Source organism: Emydura macquarii, unplaced genomic scaffold (genome assembly GCF_026122565.2).
Source record: "Emydura macquarii macquarii isolate MOO-44397 ecotype Brisbane River unplaced genomic scaffold, CSIRO-AGI_Emac_v2 contig_1253, whole genome shotgun sequence".
Lineage (NCBI taxonomy): Eukaryota > Metazoa > Chordata > Testudines > Chelidae > Emydura > Emydura macquarii.
The window spans coordinates 82,321,757-82,340,101 of record NW_027131390.1 but is presented as its reverse complement, the minus strand read 5'-3'; the positions used below and the strand labels follow the sequence as shown (position 1 = coordinate 82,340,101).

Below are 18,345 nucleotides of genomic sequence, written 5' to 3'. Positions count from 1 at the left end.
ACTTATTTGAACTATCAAAATGGTTTAAATCATGCTTTATAATAATACTTCAAATGACTGTAATTGGAGTTAATCTTAGGTCTTAACTGTATACAATATTCAGGGTTATTTATAAAAAAAAATCCTCTTTTAAAAACCAAGGGAATGCCATACAGAAAACTACATTAAAAGAACATTCGGTTGCTTCACCTTGCAATCTTAAACATAGGTTGCATATGTAATCTTAGCTCTGCACTCTTGTTGCATATGAATTGTGATACAAGGCTAGAATAGAGATGGGTAACTGGGGTCACATCCAGCCCACCAGATCATTTTATTTGGCCTGTCACATCCCAGCTCACGGCAGGTAATCCAGCTGTGCCATGGCCAGGAAAGGGGTAGGATGTCCATCGTTGAATATGCTGGCATGTTGAGGCACTCATTAAAAATCATTACCATGTAAAGCACTCTAAACTGATTAATAGAAATACACTGTTTATTTATAAATAATTTTGAATGATTTTATGGAGTAGAAAATTAATCTTACAATGAAGTTGTATCCCAAATTATACTGAATTTACTCTAATGGTTTATGCATAGTATTAACTTTTGCTTGGTACCTATGTGTTAGGAGAGAAGGAATCTCATTGCTGAAACCTTTACCTATTGTGTATGCAACAAAATGACAACCTGATGATTTTTTTTTAAACTCTTTATCTTCTTTACCTGTTTTTATCAGGTGGTTGGTTATCTCTTGGGGATTGAAAAAGAACATGAAATAGACATCAATGACACTGATGCATTGTGGGGAGAAACAGGTATTTTATTTCTTATTTAGTTATTTTCCCTAATGGGAATTTTGCTCACTTAAGATTATTGGAAGAGATTTTAATTTGACTGAAACGGATTTGTATATTCATCACAGGAAATTCACAATAAATCAGAATACAAAAGATTTTGTAATGACAATGCAAAACTTAATAAAAAGCACAACCACCTTTTAATAAAGTTGGGGGGAAATAAATTTTATACACTATATAAATTAGCAACTTCTTAATGAAACTACAGATTTTCCTGTGAGGCCAACAGTGCACAAAGAGATGCTTTCATTATGGAGTTCAATTTGATTGTTACACTAGTTTATGAAATCGGAATTATTTTATGTAAAAAATGCTGGGAAGTTGCCTAGTCAATTCAAGCTAGGTAACAGATACAAAATGTGCATATTTAATAGACAGCAAATACCAAATACCTTTAAAAACTATTCAGAGAACAAGACATGTCAAAATATGGCTGTAAGAACAAGGTGCAGATAAGGGGTACTGGGATGATCCGTGGAATGGAAAACCTGCCTTATAAGAGGAGACTCAAAGAGCTTGGCTTGTTTAGCCTAACCAAAAGGAGGTTGAGGGGAGATATGATTGCTCTCTATAAGTACATCAGAGGGATAAATACTAGGGTGGGAGAGGAATTATTTAAGTTCAGCGCCAATGTGGATACAAGAACTAATGGATATAAACTGGCCATTAGGAAGTTTAGACTTGAAATTAGACACGGGTTTCTAACCATCAGAGGAGTGAAGTTCTGGAATAGCGCTCCAAGGGGAGCAGTGGGGGCAAAAAACCTAGCTGGCTTCAAAACTGAGCTTGATAAATGTATAGAGGGAATAGTATGATGGGAGAGCCTAGTTTGGCAATTGACTGATCTTTGACTACTGGTGGCAGATATGCCAGTGACCTGTGATGGGATGTTTGATGGGGTGGGTTCTGAGTTATTACAGAGAATTCTTTCTTGGGTGTCTGGCTGGTGAGTCTTGCCCACATGCTCAGGGTTTAATTGATCGCCATATTTGGGGTCAGAAAGGAATTTCACCCCAGGGCAGATTGGCAAAGGCTCTGCGGGTTTTTCGCCTTCCTCTATAGCACAGGGCACGGCTCACTTGCTGGTGGATTCTCTGTACCTTAAAGTCTTTAAACCATGATTTGAGGACTTTAACTGTACTTGCTTAGGAAAACCAGTTTGCATTTTTTTAAATGAGCAAAGTCGAGAGTCACTGAGAGGATGGTTTTTTAACTTTTCAGTGACTTTTTTTTTTAACTGACTTTCCACAAAATCCAGTTTGCTGCTTCTCCATTATTAACCATCAGGTACTTTGAAATCACTCAACACGTTTTCCTCTTTTCTCCAGCCTGTCTGTAGCTATGATCCTGAATTTAGCTGAATAATTCTTTATCACCTGTGTTGCAGGGTTTCCTGTTCCATTACAGGGCTATGAAGCTAATGCTTGCACAAGAAGGTGAAAACAGGAACAGGACTGCTTTATATGCATTTTGTCTCTCTGTGTCACTTATCTTGCAGGAGAGCCCAGTTCATTGGGTGAGCAAAGGGAAATTTTAAACTTTGTAAGCCCCTCAAGACTTGATTGATCTTTCATCAGCATATCCAGATCACCTGAGGGATGGGGGCGGAGAAAGACATTTAGATTATTAGCAGCAGAAAATCCTCCGTCAGGTCCCTGCTCCAGTGACTATTGCTGGCAAACCAAAAAAAATCCATCATTTGCTCAGCTCTACTTTTAACTCTTCCATTTAAAAATGTATCATTGTAATATATCTTCCCCAGGAATTTTTGAAACGTGACAGTCCTGTGTAACAGAGTTAAGAGACAGGGTGTTGGAGTAGCTTGCTGGAAGGTGTGAAAGATAGAATGGGCTGGAAGAGGGAGTAGAGTGGCCAAGGGAAACAGTTTGTTTTATGTGTGCTTGTTTTAAAAAGAAAAATTGTATAAATGTTTAAAAACATAAAAAGTGGAAGGATGATGTGCCTATTAGGTACTAGCTGGTGTATTTGTAACACTGCCTTCTACTGGATAGAATGTGAGACTTGCTTTGTCACCCTTTATTGGCTGATCTTCAGAGGTTAAAAACTTTGATGTTAGTGGTGACTGACATTTTCCTGTAGCTCAAGTGGTAGAAGTCTGTGATTGCTGGCGGAGGGGAGGTAAGGAGATGGGGAAGAGAGACTCACAGATCATTGTTTCTATATATTCTATATATATTCTATATATACGGTGTAGCTGATGACCATGCTGTCTATGTATTTGGAACACAGATTCACCGCAAGAGGAAATGCGAAAGAAAGAGCAGGCTGTGTGGTAATTTAGGACTTGAGAAGGATGTGATGAAGCATACTAGCAAATGGGATGAGAGATTGAGGTAGTAGATATGAGAGAGTTCTTCAAGTGCATGCACATGTCCATTCCACTGTAGGTGTGTGCCTGCCCTGAGCACAGTTGCTGGAAGTTTTTCCTTCAGTGGTACCCATCGCGTTGGCTCTGGCGTCCTCTGGTGTTGCACACTCACAGCACTGGTATAAAGAGCCCAGCCAACCCCATGTCCCCTCTGTTCTGCTTTCCTTGCTACAACAAGCTTTTCCAGTGGTCCTCATTTTCCTCATAGCTGTATATAGCTAGTGTTTGTAAATACTTCTTAGTCTCAGTTAGAAAGTATAACTGTTTTTTTCCTCTATTGAGAGGAGTTTTGTCCGTTCCCAGTGCTGAGGCATGCCTTGATCACTGGGCTACAAGCCTCTTGCAGCAGGGCTACGCCTTTGAGTGACCCACACTCTAGTTGCCTAAAGTGCTTCAGTGAAACTCACGTCAGGAATCGCTGTCAGATCTGCCATGATTTAAAACCCCGTACGAAGAAGGATCGGGAGGCCAGGCAAAAGTTCTTGCTTATGGAGGCAGTGCTGAGACCTTCCTCCAAGCTGTTCTGGTCAGATTCTGCACTGGTAACCTTGGCGTCAGTGAGGAGTGCTCCTCCCACTGTGCAGGAGTCCCAGCACTGTTCACCATCCCCAGTGCTGAGGAAGAAGCACAGGAAGCTATTGGTCAAGAGGGGGTGTTCCCTGACTCCGAAGAAGGCCAGGCATAGGGAGCAGAGAAACAACTCCTCTGCCTTGGCATTGCATTCGGCACCATTGACTCAGGCCGTTACGCAGGCATTGTTGAGTCCAGTACCAGATGAACCATTGGCACCGGAGGAACAGCATGACAGTAGTGCCATTGCAGTGCTGTCTAAGCTAGAGGTGTTTGCGGCTACCAAAGACCTAATAGCACCAGCTACGGGCAAAACGACCATGCTGGCCCTGATGCAAGCTTCCCTGCTTTGGCACCAGTCTCCGGCACCAGTGAGAACCGCACCTCCATGGTCACCAGACGGAGGCTCGTCTTCTGAATCAGAGGTTACATTGTACTTCTCTCGGCTGAGGCGTCACCTGCTATTCCTCCGATCATCCCTATTCTGCTGTGGACCCTAATACAGGAGTGACATCAAATGTTTTGCCTAGTAATCATTGGCCTATGCCAACGCAGTGGCCACTTTGGAACCCTGGTCTCGGGATCCCATTTGAGACGCTCATACTTGGTGGTCTCCAAGGGAAGGGCACCTCCATCCCTTTGGGCAGTACCCAATCCAGACTTTGGTACCTAGCCTGGTGACATTTCAGGAACCATCTTTGTGTGATCCTGTCGGCACAGACAGGCAGGAGGAGTGCCTTCAGCTGGTACAAGCCACCTCCTCCTCCTCCCTGAAGGAGCTGTGTCAGGGGTAGGCATGTCACCTCCCCAAGACGACTGTAACACTCACCAAGAGCTGCTAAAGAGGGTGGCCTCAAACTTGGCTTACAGGCAGAGGTAGTGAAGGAATCCTCCCATAGCCTGGTTGACGTTCTGGCTGGGTAGGCCTGTCAAAGATAACCTTGTCTCTCAATCAGGCCATTATAGACCCAGTGAAAGCCCTGTGGCACACCCCCACAAGAGCTGAGAGGAAGTACTCTGTGCCTGCCCAGGTTATGAGTTCCTTTACATTCATCCCTCACCCCACCTCCCAAGATCCCTAGTGGTGCCAACCAGAGGATGAGGCAGAGTCTGCAAGGGGTGACTCCTAAGTCAAAAGAATCCAAGAAACTGGACCTTTTCGGTAAAAAGGTTTACCCTACTGTGGGACTGCAGCTTAGGAGCTAACCAGCAAGTACTAATGGGCAGATATGACTTCAACATGTGGGATTTCAAGGACTCGTTTCCCCAAGAGGCCAGACGAGAGTTCTCATCATTGGTGGAGGAGGGGAAGTCAATAGCCAGGGCTTCCTTGCAATCTGCCTGGATGCAACAGATTCAGTGTTCAGGTCTGTGGTGACCATGCATAGGAGTTCATGGCTTCAGTCCTCCAGTCTTCCGCATTAGGTCTAGCAAACCCTTCAGGACATGCCTTTCATAAGAGTGTAGCTCTTTCCAGAGCAGACTAATGTGAAGATTCGTGGGCTGAAGGACTCCAGAGTGATCCTCAAGTCCTTGGGATTTATACCCCAGTGACTTTAAGGAATCTGTGACGTTCTGTATAAATGTCAGTAAGTTCTTCATTTTCAGCAGATGGCTGGCAAATTGGAGGTAAAACTTTGACTCTTCTGCATCACAAAAGGCATTGAAAATAAATATCCTAACATGTGAAACTAAATGATTTCTCATGTGACTATATTTGTGCACTTTTAGTTCTTGAGCTCAATGTGTATATATAAAGTGTGGATGTAAAACATGGTAGTGTGGATTCATAAGGTGAGAACTGATCACAAGCATCAGAGGATGAAATTGAATAAATGTTTTAAAAATGAACAATAATGGAGGGACATACAATTATCATTTGTGCCACTCTACCAATAAAAGGCTGTAAATATTAATGTCAATTAATTTGTCATTCTCTCTTTAAGGATCTAGGATTGAGGTCACAGAATATGGCATGTGTAGTGTGGCAAACTTCTGTACAAGTGGTATTTGATTGATGTGACTTTTAAGAGTTGCTGATGAAAACACCCTTAGAATATTAAATAGCTTGTTTTTTACGTGACCTTGAAAATCCTTGATTGTATCTGGAAGCAAAAACTGGTCATTGTTGCAGGGCTTTATTTCTTTTACTTCAGAAAAGTAATGGAAACACATTCTCTCATACACTATAAAACTAAATATAACCAAGTATCACCCCTATTTGTACTATTGGTGTCTGTGTGTTTTATTACTTTTTAAAATTATATACATGCAGAATCATTAACTTACCTTTTCTTTTGTCAAGAGGTCTGAGTTTAGTGGCTGATCTATATTTGGAAGTATGCAGTATGATTTAGGTAGAGGTCTATATTTTTAATTCTAAGTTTTGATTTTAACACCCAGTAAAAACAGATGATTTAGATTTGAAGCGGAAAATGTTGTTTTTACTTTGGTCAAATTCACATCTTTTTGCAAAATGTCAACTCAAATTTAAAATCATATTGCAAAATGTCATTGCTTTTTGGTGTTTGTCCTTTAACATAAAATTATTCAGCCAGAATTTTCAATTTTTTAGTATTTATAAATATTTGTCTTTTTTATATAAATCATTGTGCCATAAAATTACTTTTATCCTATCTTGATTTTTTTATTGTTTCTTAAAACCAAAAAGGGCACCTGTAATGCCAATCTGGGCTTCTAAGGGAAATACATTTTGTGGGAATTTTTCTGTAGTATTTTCATCAGGAACTCTTTCATTCAGCCCTTTGCACGTGTAGCAGTAGATGGAGCTTGCTTCTGTCAGAACTAAATAGAAGTTTTTTAGGATAGAAATTTTCCACATCACACAAATCCACTGTAACTGCCATCATCATTTCAGAAAAATGCTAAGGATTAAATATCTATGGGCACAAATTATTCACTTCTCCTTAGAGGATAGGTGAGGGGTGTTTCTGGGCTGAAGTTGAGTCATACAGAGGGGTGTACATGTTCTGTTCTGGTTTGGTTTTGTGGCTAAATGACAAGCTTAGAAAGTGAAGGCCTCCATTCTGGCACCTTTCACACCAGAATTATAAAAAGATTTTGCAGTGCATTATAAATATGTATTAGTAATATACTTGCATCATTGGCTGGAGCCACACATATTATCAAACTTAATTCTTGTTGCTTACTTGAAATTTAAATAGCAAAATTATTTTATTCAACTTTTGGGAGGGGGAAGAGGGCAAATTGCTTGTGGGATGAAGCAGATTAGTAAATATTTATATTACTATAGCACACAGAGGGCCTGGTTATTATTAGGACTTCATTGAGCTTGTACAAACACAAAGACAGGTATGCACCAAAGAAGCTTGATTAAAGAAGACAAGCAACATATAAAGGATGGGCGGGAGAGGGAGGCCTTCAAGGATATAATTTTTAATAACAAAATAATACATTTGTATAGTTTTGTAATTTACATTTAAATTTAAATATCAACTTTCCTGGAGGCCTCAGTTTAGGTGATGTACAGTGGCTGATTTTTAAAACTTGTTTATATATAGTCATCATGGCAGAAGTGGGTCTTGAGGAAAGAATCTGAAGAGCGAGAAGAATACTAGTATTCCAAATCAATTTGGGATGGGGTGGGGAGATTTCCCATGCACAAAGCTGGCATCATTGGCAGAGCAGAGTGATGGGGAGGGTCGGGCAACATAAGGGATAAACGTGGATTCTTAAAGAGTGGTGTAGTGTGAATGAATGGCTTAAAGTTAGGAGAAGAGGTTTTAATTGGATATTGTGGAAAACGGGGAGGTAGTAGAGGGATTCAGAGAGACTGGTTATGTGGTGGAAGTAATGTGCAAGGACAAACAAGTCAGCCTAAAGCAGATTCTTAGTCAAGATACAAACCTCTGAAAATGAATTTACGAAGAAAATACAAGAAAGCTCCTTACAAGTCCCATTAATGCCAAGCTAATGAAACATATTGACAAACAGTCCTATTGAAAACTGTAGATATTTTTATGCATACACTTACATATAAAGTTTGTTTAGGAGGCAGTTTTCTGGAGGCTGTGAAAGTCTGCATGTGCCCATTATGATGATTAAAACAAATCATGCTCTCGAGACAAATGGTGATCTTTACAGTATAAGATTCCAGAGTCATGCTCCTGTAGGATGTTACTGGCATCTCATAGAAACTTGAATGACCATGAAATACAACATTTCATGTTTTTTGTATCAGACATGTTGGATACTGCAAATGGTGGTAGCCATTTACACTCATGTTTTCATATAGATTTCCAAACTTTGTGTCTGTCTTGTTTCAGACAAAAAAAAAACAACCCTTTTTTTCCTCCCAGTTACTATTTCCCTCTAACATTGTTGGCTGCAGGCCAAAGATCTGCCAGATTATTAGTTTTCTTTCAGCATAATGGGCTCTTGTCATATTTTCCATTCTGCATCAGTTGCTTGTTTAGCTGCTCATTTAAATTCTTTCTTTTTTTAATAAGGCAAAGTGGGTTAAGTTTTTGCAGAGTACATTAGGCAGATCAGAGGTGGTCCTTTTCAGTAGAATAGTCGGAATTCCTGAACATAGTTTTGCCATGATATTGTTTGTTTTAGCTTGCTGTAGTGCTATTCTTTAATCTTGCTTGTGGCCGAATATGGTATCCTTTAGTCATGTTGTTGCTGTAACTTCAGAGTTACACCCTGAACTCAAGAGCTGGGAATGACAGTGAGATAAATGTGAAGTCTGTTTATAAAAATGTGGTTTTGTTTGCTATTTTAGTAATTTGATAGCTCTTTCTATACATTAGGGATCTGCAAGAAGAACTGTCAAGTTGTTTAGACCAAAACTTTTGGTCTAATTTTAAAATAGTTAGGTATCTATAAACTGGAGGGGCATGTAGGTTAGATGTTGTTTTAAAAATAAATAAGATTTACCATGTCCTGCAGTGATTGTACTTTTATTACTTTTCAGCACCTCTGTGCAAGTTTTTAAATACTGTATTTAAATATTTTCTAATTTAAAATTATTTTTAGAAAGGAAAAGAAATCCACTATTCTTTCATTCAGAAATTGAACAAAGTGTGCATTAACTCTTTATGATGGATTTAGATAGAAGCAGTATGTGCAATGGTGAAACATTTGCTGCTTTTAGCTGAAGTTAGCTCAGAAGCACTGTTTTCAGAACAGTGCTGACATCATTGATGATTCTGGTACAAGGAATTCAACAACAAAACCTGTTAATTTCAAGCTCCATTTAAAACACACACAAAAAGCTGTTGTGTGCGAAATGGAAGAGAAATTATGGGAAAATATTTTATTTTCAAGCTTCAGAGAGTGTCACAGTGGAAGTGAAAAAGCATAATAAACTGTGGGAAAAGATGATTGAGTTGTTTAAATGCATAGCCTAATTGCAAAACTATTCTGTTTAAAGTCATTATGCTGAGAGGGGTTACAAACTCTATAGCTCTCTATAGATGGGAATTATCTGCCTCAATAAGCCATAAATAATGCATGCAAATGTACAGTGATGCTTACCTTATCAAAGCCTGTAATAAAGGTCCTAGCAACAATTTTTATCATTATGCTACCTTTACGCACATGCTACCATGTTGTGTTAGGATTGTCAATCATGAAGGCACTGTGCCCATGGAATGTTTTAATCCAGTGTCAAATTTCTGTTCTGTGCACCTTTTCATTGGGGTTCTGTGCATAGACCAGCCAATGCTCTAATTTTCTACCACACTGTCCAAAGTTGCAAGGTGCTTGCAATCTAGATAGAAATCAAGAGTTGAACAAATTGTAATCTGTTGTACTATTCTAAAACATTTTAACAAGTGACTAGCTAGAGTGTTAACATTACTTATGCATTGGCAAATAGCCATTTGAAGCCTAAAACAAATATGGACAAATTAAGAATCAAACCCCTCTATTAGAGACCTAGTGTAACTTTTCCCATGCTGTCTGCTGCAAAAATAGATAAAACAGCTTTAACTCATCCATCAGGAAGAAACCCAGTTACATGAGACACACAAACTTGCTGGGAAACGTTGAATAACTGCTGCTTAGTGGTGCCAATAAGCTGCTGTAAGTCAATGAATAAACCACATTCCGGGAAGCTGTGATAGTCCTGGGATTCACTAATAGGACCATCAGCTCTATAACCTCAGAGAGAAGCATGGTGTCCTGTAGGTTTCAGCTCACCCATCTTAATAAAATGATTAACCTAAAAATAAATATCATGTACTTATCAAATTGGTTGATCAACTGTTTTGTTCTGAATGTCCATAAAGACTCTTCTTACATGCAAGTTATGTACATGATTTAAGCAGTGTGTTTTGAGACTTAGCTTTTCCTCAGTCATAATATACTTTGGTGCTTTTAGCCTGTAGCTTTTACACCTTCTTTCTTAGTTCTGCTCTTTCTGATGTTCTGTAGAGAACACTGAGTTGCCTTTATGAATGGGGGGGGATGAAAAAAAAAAGTCTGTGAAACTCTGTAAATAATTGAATCTAAAAATAATTTGATCAGAATGCTTTGAATACTACACGCAGATATTTTTAGTTGAAAAACTTGTGGGTTTTTCCCCTCTATAAAATGCTGTGTTTACCAAAGCTAAAATAAGTGTCTATGAGAAATCATTTCTTTTGACTTTCTTTAGCCCTGACAGCTGCTGCAGGAAGAGGGAAATTGGAAGTATGCAAGTTACTGCTTGAACATGGAGCTGTTGTGACAAGAGCCAACAGGAGGGGAATCCCTCCCCTTTTCTGTGCAGTGCGGCAGGGACATTGGCAGGTATGACAAATGCTCATGAATAAAATGAATGATTATGTGAGATGTTTCCTGAATTTTAAAATTTTTCCTTCAACTTTGTGCATGTAATAAATTGGTGCAAGTGTTTTGACATAAGTTTGATGTTAGATCCCAAGGGAAACCCCACCACTTGAGTTGTTTAAGATGGGACAAAGCATTTGAGAGTAACGCCTCATTCCGACCTGGAAAATTGTGCTTCCTAGATTGGGAGCAGAGGCAGCATAGGAGCTATCACGCTGGCTCTGTACTAATGGAACATCAACCTGTTATCAGGGGATTCTCCAATGGCCTGCAACACTTGGTGATGTGTGAGAACATGGCACAAAGCGGCCCTAATACAGTGGGGAATCCTAGGCTTAGCACTGCAAACTGTTGAAGTTTTAAATTCATCATGAATTGTCAGACTGAATATAAACAACACATTATACATCCCATTCCTAAAAGGTCATTAGTGCATTTCTAAAAACTAAATATGTTCATCTAAGTTTAAATAAATGTATTTTCAGATTGCTACACTTCTGTTAGAGCATGGATCTGATGTGAATTTAAGTGACAAGCAAGGCAGGACACCACTTATGGTGGCTTCTTGTGAAGGACACTTGAGCACTGTGGAATTTCTACTTTCCAAAGGTAAAATCAATAATTGAAGGAAGTGTACAATCGCATGAGAGCTGTTTCTATATATTTAATTACAGGTACACAAGCTAGATAGTTTTTCAGCATCAAATATTTTGACAGTTTTCAATCATACCTTATTGACATACTGTATGCCATACCATACAATAAGGTTTATTTTATTGGGCTTTTGATGGGGGTGAGAGGGAAGTAGACGGATTTTTTTATTATTCATATTTTGAAGTTCACATCAAATTTTTATTTTAATTTTAAAAGTGAAACATGGAACTTTAATTTTAAAAAAATCAATTTGCATTTTATTTCAGGTGCAGCCATTTCATCCCTGGATAAAGAGGGGCTGACGGCACTGAGTTGGGCCTGCCTAAAGGGCCATAGAGGAGTGGTTCAATATTTGGTTGAAAAAGGTGCAACAATAGATCAGATGGACAAGAATGGACGAACACCCTTGGATCTGGCAGCTTTTTATGGAGATTCTGATATTGTAAGTAAAATTAATTGTAGAAAATTTTCTAAGCTCGCTTTAAACTTTCACAGTCTGAAACATCCTAAGAACTGGAATCTGTCAATCAGTATGTTAATGAAGGAAGTGTAGGCAGATAGATAAGAGGCTTAACTTCCTCCTTTCCTTACATCACATATATGTGAACAGCAGTGCAAGTGTTTATGCAGAAAAAGCATTTTCCAGCAGATTTTTGGTGCTCAGATAATAGTACTGGAAGTCCAGTTCTTCAAGTAGTGTCCCTATGCGTGCTCCATTTCAGGTATGCATGCACTTCATGAGCCCTTGCTAAGAGATTTTCTGTTATATCCCTCCTTATGCCACATACCAAGGCTATATAAGGATGCATGGGCAAACTGCCCTTCATTCCTTCTCAAACACCTTGGCCTGAGATGGAGCTTTAGTATGTCCACCTTGAGCATGCGTCAGTTACTTTGTATACAGTTTATACTGTAGTTCGTGTAGGATTAGTTAGTATAGTTAATTGTTAGTGATAGTTGTACTTAGAGATAAGTAGTGAGAAGATTTTGTTTTTCTCCTTTCCCCCGAGGATCCTTATTCTCCTGACAGGGCTCCCTCCCATATCAAGGGGTTGTTGCTGTTAGCAATGGCCACTCTGTGTCTGTTGCTTGGGAAAGTCCAGTGTCTCCCAGACATTTTTGCCTGACCCTCAATTCCATGGCATGGAAGGACAAGGAGATTAAGCTGGGACTGCTAGTGATGGAATGCTTCCTTCAACCAGTTTCTGAGGGTATGTCTACACTTAAAGCACTACAGAAGCACAGCTGTAGCACTTCAGTATAGATGCTACAGCAGTGGAAGAGGCTCTCCTGTTGCTGTATTTAATCCACCTCATCAAGAAGCAGTAACTAGGTTGATGGAAGAGTTCCTCTGCTGACCTAGCACTGTCTCCGCTGGGGGTTAGGTCAGCATAGCTGCGTCTGTCAGGGACATGGATTTTTCATACTACTGAGAGATGTAAGTTTTCAGCATAGATCAGCCCTGGGTCAGGTCAGGAGACTCACCCCCACCTATATCTTTGTCCCTGGACATATCCAGCATCCCTTCTACCTTGGTTGCAAGCTTCCCCTAAGAAAGGGAGGCTTCAGAGAAGGTTCCAAAGGAAGGACTCTCATTATAAGGACCCAGCTCCTAAAAGACTCAGGTCCTCTGTGAGATCTACAGTCTTGAAAGCCTCAATCTCTTGGCTTGGTGCTGTAGAGGCAAAGAACTCCTTCTCTGGGACTGGCATGGCTGGAAAGTCCCACAGCTGAAAGGAGAGACACAGCTCTGGGCCTCTGTACTGTCTTTCAGGGACAAGGAGAGCAAGCATAAGCGCTCCAGACTGGCACCATTTGGCATAGGCCCCCATCAGTACCTGCCCATTCAGCACCGTGGGTACCAAGAAAGCAACAGCACCACACATCAGCATTTGCACTGGTAAACCCCCAATCAACAGTACTGTCTGCTTCAGCTACCACGTCAATACCAATTCCCTACTTGGTACTGCAAGAATTCAGATACTCTAAGGCATAGTTTCTCAACCTGTGGTATGAGTACCCCTGGGGGTACGTGAGACACAGGCAGGGGGTACACAGCGAAAAACCCAGTGAAGGGAGGCAAGTGGTAGCCGCCAACTTCTGGGAAGGTCTCAGCTCCCAGCTGGGAGGCAGGCAGCCCACACAGTGTGATTTGCCCCAGGCCTGCACCCCCCTAGGGATGGCAATGGGGAGTGCTCCTATCTACTCTGGTGCGCCGCTTATGCCTGCTCATACCTCACAAGTTCCCACCTGTGTCTGAGGAGAACACCACGTGACTCTGCCATCAGGCCATAGAGATTGGCTAGCGTTGACCTTTGTTCCTATATGGAGGAAGGGGAGGAGGAAAAAGGGGAGAAACTGCAAGGGTTTTTGTGATCTGCCACAGCCACACAGCATTGCAGAACTCCGAACTCTCCTGCTTTACAAGAAATACAGTCAGTGGTAAAGGAGAAAAAGATTGTATTTCTCCGAGTGGAAAATTGAGTGTTGGGGTACTTATTAAAATTTTTGGAAGTTAGGAGGTTCTTGCTACTTAAAAGGTTGAGAAACACTGCTCTAAGGATCTGTCTGTAATTGACAACCAAAATCCCAACTCCTATTGGGTACCGAATATCTCTGGGTACTGAGACCCTGATCTCACCTCTGGTATTCAAGAATCTGCTTCTGACCACTCCACATTTCCTCTCCCAGGATGCGGATTGTGTACTTTACCCCAACCTATGGGTTCTCTGCCTCAGGGCATGGTTCCTCAGTGGTTCTGGGGATTAGAATCCAGAAGTGTAACAGGTGTTACTGAACAAAAGAAAGGAGTCAACCCATTTACTTACCTGCAGAAATGGAAGAGATTCTTCTATTGGTGGTGGTGTTGCCGCCATCTTCTGCCTGAATCTGTACTGCTCTGTCATTCTGGATTATCTGTTGGATCTAAAGAAATCAAGGTTATTAGCTCAGTTAAGGTCCATTTGGTGGCAATATAAGTTTTTCATCGCCCGGTAGAAGGGCTCTCCATATTTGCTTGCCTTGTGTAATCTAGGGTGTATTAAGGGTTTGGGGAATCTCTATACCCAGATTAGAGAACCCATTCCAACCTGGGATCTCAACCTTGAATACCTTATGAAACCTCCATTCAAGCCAATGGCAACCTGCTCTCCACTCCATTTATCTGTACAGATAAATCTGCCTTTTTAATAGTGATCACGTCAGCCTGTAGTCTTGGAGAGATTGCAGCCTTGATAGCAGATCCCCCCTTTATGGTGGTTTTCAAGTACAAAGTCTCTTCACACCTGAATCCTAAATTTTTATCTGTGGTACTATCTGAGTTTCATCTTATCCATCCATTCATCTACCAGTGTTTATTCCAAAACCTCATAGCTCTCTGCAGGAGACATGTTTTCATATCTTGGATGTTCAGAGAGCATTGGCTTTTTATTTAGATAGAACCGAACAATTCTGAAAGTCACCTAGACTGTGCGTCTCTTTTGCAGATAGATCCCAAGGTGCTCAGAGACTGTTGTGGTGGATAGCTGCGTGTATGTTGTTGTCATTATGATGCAGCCGCTGTTCATCCCTCCCCATAGGGTGAGAACACATTCTGCGACATCACCAGCAATATCTACATCTCAAGAACGTGCCTGTGTCTGAGTTATGTAGGGCTGCTATGAAGGCTTCAGTACATACCTTTTCTAAATATTATGCATTGATCTATGCCTCCAGATCTAATGTGGTGCTTGGTAATGCAGTACTGTCTTTCGTTCTAGACTCCATTCTGAAGCTGCCCCTGCTCAGACGTAATCTGAAGTGCAGCACCAATAGGGACACTACTTGAAGAAGAAGAGGTTACTCACCTTGTAGAGTAACTGCGGTTCTTCCAAGTGTGTCCCCCTATGGGTGCTCCACTACCTACCCTCCTTCCCCTCTGCTTCAGACAGTTCTCTATGGGATGTTAGGGTGGAGAAGGAACTGAGGGCTTTGTCCATGCATCCCTATATAGCTTCGGTGTGTGGCACAAAGAGACATAGGACACATGCTAGGGCCGAACGGACACGGCTAACAGAAAATCTCTGAACAAGGGTTGAGATGAATGCACACCTGAAGTAGAGCACTTGTAGGGACATGCATCTTGAAGAACCAGTTACTGCACAAAGTGAATAAACTCTTCTGATGGCCTTGTGCTTTACAGTATGTTGTAATACTTTATAATGGGTATCTTAAATCTCCAAAAGAAAAACACCTAGTTTTGTATGTCTGACCTACTGGAATTTTTTTTTTAAAGTTTGCAAGACAGTGGAAAATATCCTTTCTCTTCTCTCTGTGTACCTTTTTAAATAGCCTGCCAAGACCCAGGTTGGGTAACAACAAAGACACTGAATGAAAAGGACATATAAAGAAAATAATGGTGCAAGAAGGGTGAAATTGAATGGTTCAGTTCTGTATGACAGTTCTGTATGGCACTTTCTGTAATCCTAGTGTAGGTATCCTACATTCTCGATGTGGTAGTGTTGATGATGATGATATTACATGATGTTAATTAAGCTTTTTTCTGTAAATCTCGTAGAACTTGACAAAGGTGGCTAAACATTACTATCCCCTCTTTATTAGTGCAGAAAACTGAGATATTGAGGTAGATTGACTTGCCTTAGTTCACAGAGCAAGACACTTCAGTACTGGGACTACAACTGAGGTCTCCACTTCCAGTCCTGCACTCCACTGCTTCTTTAATTTATAATATAAGTATTGCAGGTGGGGCAGTGATTAATTTGAATCTGAAATGAGAGTTGTCTCTGAGACAGCCAATGTGTGGTAACTTCAAAGTCCACAATTTAAACTTTTCGAATTTGCAAGCCTGAGCTGAGCCTCTCAGCCATAAAACATAATGAAGCCAAATTGGCAGAAGTTAAACTCCTAGGAGTTAACTGGTATGGATAGGTAATGTACTTCTTACCTGAAAGGAGATGGTTCACTTCAGGTTTGAAGATAATGTCAAAATGATACTGGGAAGGACATGCACTATTCCAAATCCAAATTAAATCGAGAATCTGGAGAATGAGCCTTCAATCTTTTAGTCAGATGGAGGTAGCCTTTACTCAGGTTAGGGCTTGTCTACCCATGCAGTTGTTTCAGAATAGCTATTTAGGAACAGTTAAACCTCTTATTCTATAAGTGTCCACTTGTGGAGTTATTCAGAAATAGCTATTGTGCTTTAAATTCACACCATCCTCTTAATCTGAATTAATTTATATGAGCCCATAGTTGATTTTGAAGGAGTGGCTGTTAATGGGTTTTGGAAGGCACTATGCCCAGGCCTCCTCATGAGTGTGAGTATTTGCAGGAGGGAGAAGGAATCCTCAGGCCTCCTAGTAAGATTTGGGGTGTATCCCCCTCTGTTCAGTCAGGAGCATTTTTGGGAGTGCTGTAGTTGACATTGTATATTAAACACTGTAATAGAAACATTGGTATTTGAGTATTTGCACATATAGGTCTGAGTGAATAGTGGCTTATGAAATGACATTAACAAAAATTAAATATAAAGTAAATATTTCCAACCAGCACATGTTGTGTGGGAACACAGCTGTTAAACCATTTAAAAATAAATCTGTTTTTCCTCTAACTTGTGTGTGTATTGAATGTTAAAGTTCCAGCATTGCTACTTTCCCCTTAACTATGTATTTTTGGAGGAAGGGGGTGTTGGGTGTACTCTCTCTATTCATGAAAAACAGTTGGTCCACATGTGCTGAAAACAGTGTGATGAAGCTCAGAAACACAGAATTTACTTGGAACAGTTTCTCCTGCTTAAATAACTTCAGAATTCCAGGAATTTCCAATAGTAGGAAAGCAGTAGTAGCAGCTCTTCACCAGGAGGAGGAAGTTGACCACAGTTTCAGTTGCTGGCCCCTACACGCACGTCACCTCACATCCAGAATCCTCATCCAACAGTAACAAGAGAAAGAGAACCAGTCTTTAGATTCCACAGCCTGGACGGTGACATTACATCTTTTGGGTGACTTAACACTTCCTGGTGCTGCCACAGTGCTTATTGTTATCTCTGGGACCAGGCTGGTCACCAGCTATCTAGCAGATGGCTGCACCAGCAGTTACCACCTTCTTTCACCTTGTTTATGTGGGCAGCTTGATCTCTGGGCCAGGGTGGCAGCCAGCAGAACAGCTCATCCGGCAAACCAACAGCACCAGGCCATGGGGGCCGTGAATGACAAGAATACTTAAAACCTCCTTTCAGGTTAAATCACTATCAGCCATACTTAACATACTGAACATTAACCACCTTGCTATTACTGTAATTTCTTGTACTTCCCACTTTTAAGAATGGTTATTGAGAAGGTAATGATGATGGGCCAATTCCAGCTACTTTTGGATTTCTGGTGCATTTATTTTGCTCAGGATTTGACTTTTTTTTTTAAACTCTCTTTTACATTTCTGTTCTTTACCGCTTTGTCTTTTAGGTTACGTCTACATTGCATTTTAAAACCTGCGGCTGCAAGTCTCAGAGCTCAGGTCTAGCACTACGGCACCAAAATCAACAGTGTAGATGTTTGAGTTCGGCCTGGAGCTTGAGCTCTGAAGCTCTCTCTCCTCCTGGGACTTCAAAGCCTGAGCTCCAGTCTGAGCTGCAATATCTGTATTGCTGTTCTTAACGCTGCAGTGCAAACCCCATGAGCATGAGTTTCTAGACTCTGAGACTTGCTGCTTTGGGTTTTAAAATGCAGCGTAGCCATACCCTTAATTTCTTAACTGCAGCATCAAACTGCTCCTGTGATAAGTGGTATAGACATTAATAAATAGTACTAATTTAGTTTTCTTCAGTTAGACCAAAAAGCCAGTGTCTGTTATCACAACAAATTGAAGTGTATAATTAAACTAGAACATTTGAAATAATCCACGTGTAAGTGAATGTTACATTAAAATAGCCTGTACATTCCTCTTTATTGCATTTGTACTCCATTCTGCCCCAAACACATCAGAACAAATTCTGGTACTATAGTTTCACACTTGTCATTTTAATGTCACAACATACTATGATACGCTATCAGAACCTCTGTTCATTATCCTGAAGCCCAT

General features: G+C 40.6%; 1 protein-coding gene across 4 annotated transcripts in view; it reads left to right on the top strand.

The window, feature by feature from the left end:
• Positions 1-18,345, top strand: part of TANC1 (tetratricopeptide repeat, ankyrin repeat and coiled-coil containing 1) — a 210,061-nt gene that overhangs the window by 173,357 nt on the left and 18,359 nt on the right. For all 4 annotated transcript variants that reach the window (XM_067549415.1, XM_067549412.1, XM_067549416.1 and 1 more), the window contains 4 exons: positions 719-797; positions 10,445-10,578; positions 11,103-11,226; positions 11,538-11,713. In XM_067549415.1, the coding sequence (XP_067405516.1) occupies positions 719-797; positions 10,445-10,578; positions 11,103-11,226; positions 11,538-11,713 (513 nt within the window). The remainder of the gene's footprint in view (positions 1-718; positions 798-10,444; positions 10,579-11,102; positions 11,227-11,537; positions 11,714-18,345) is intronic.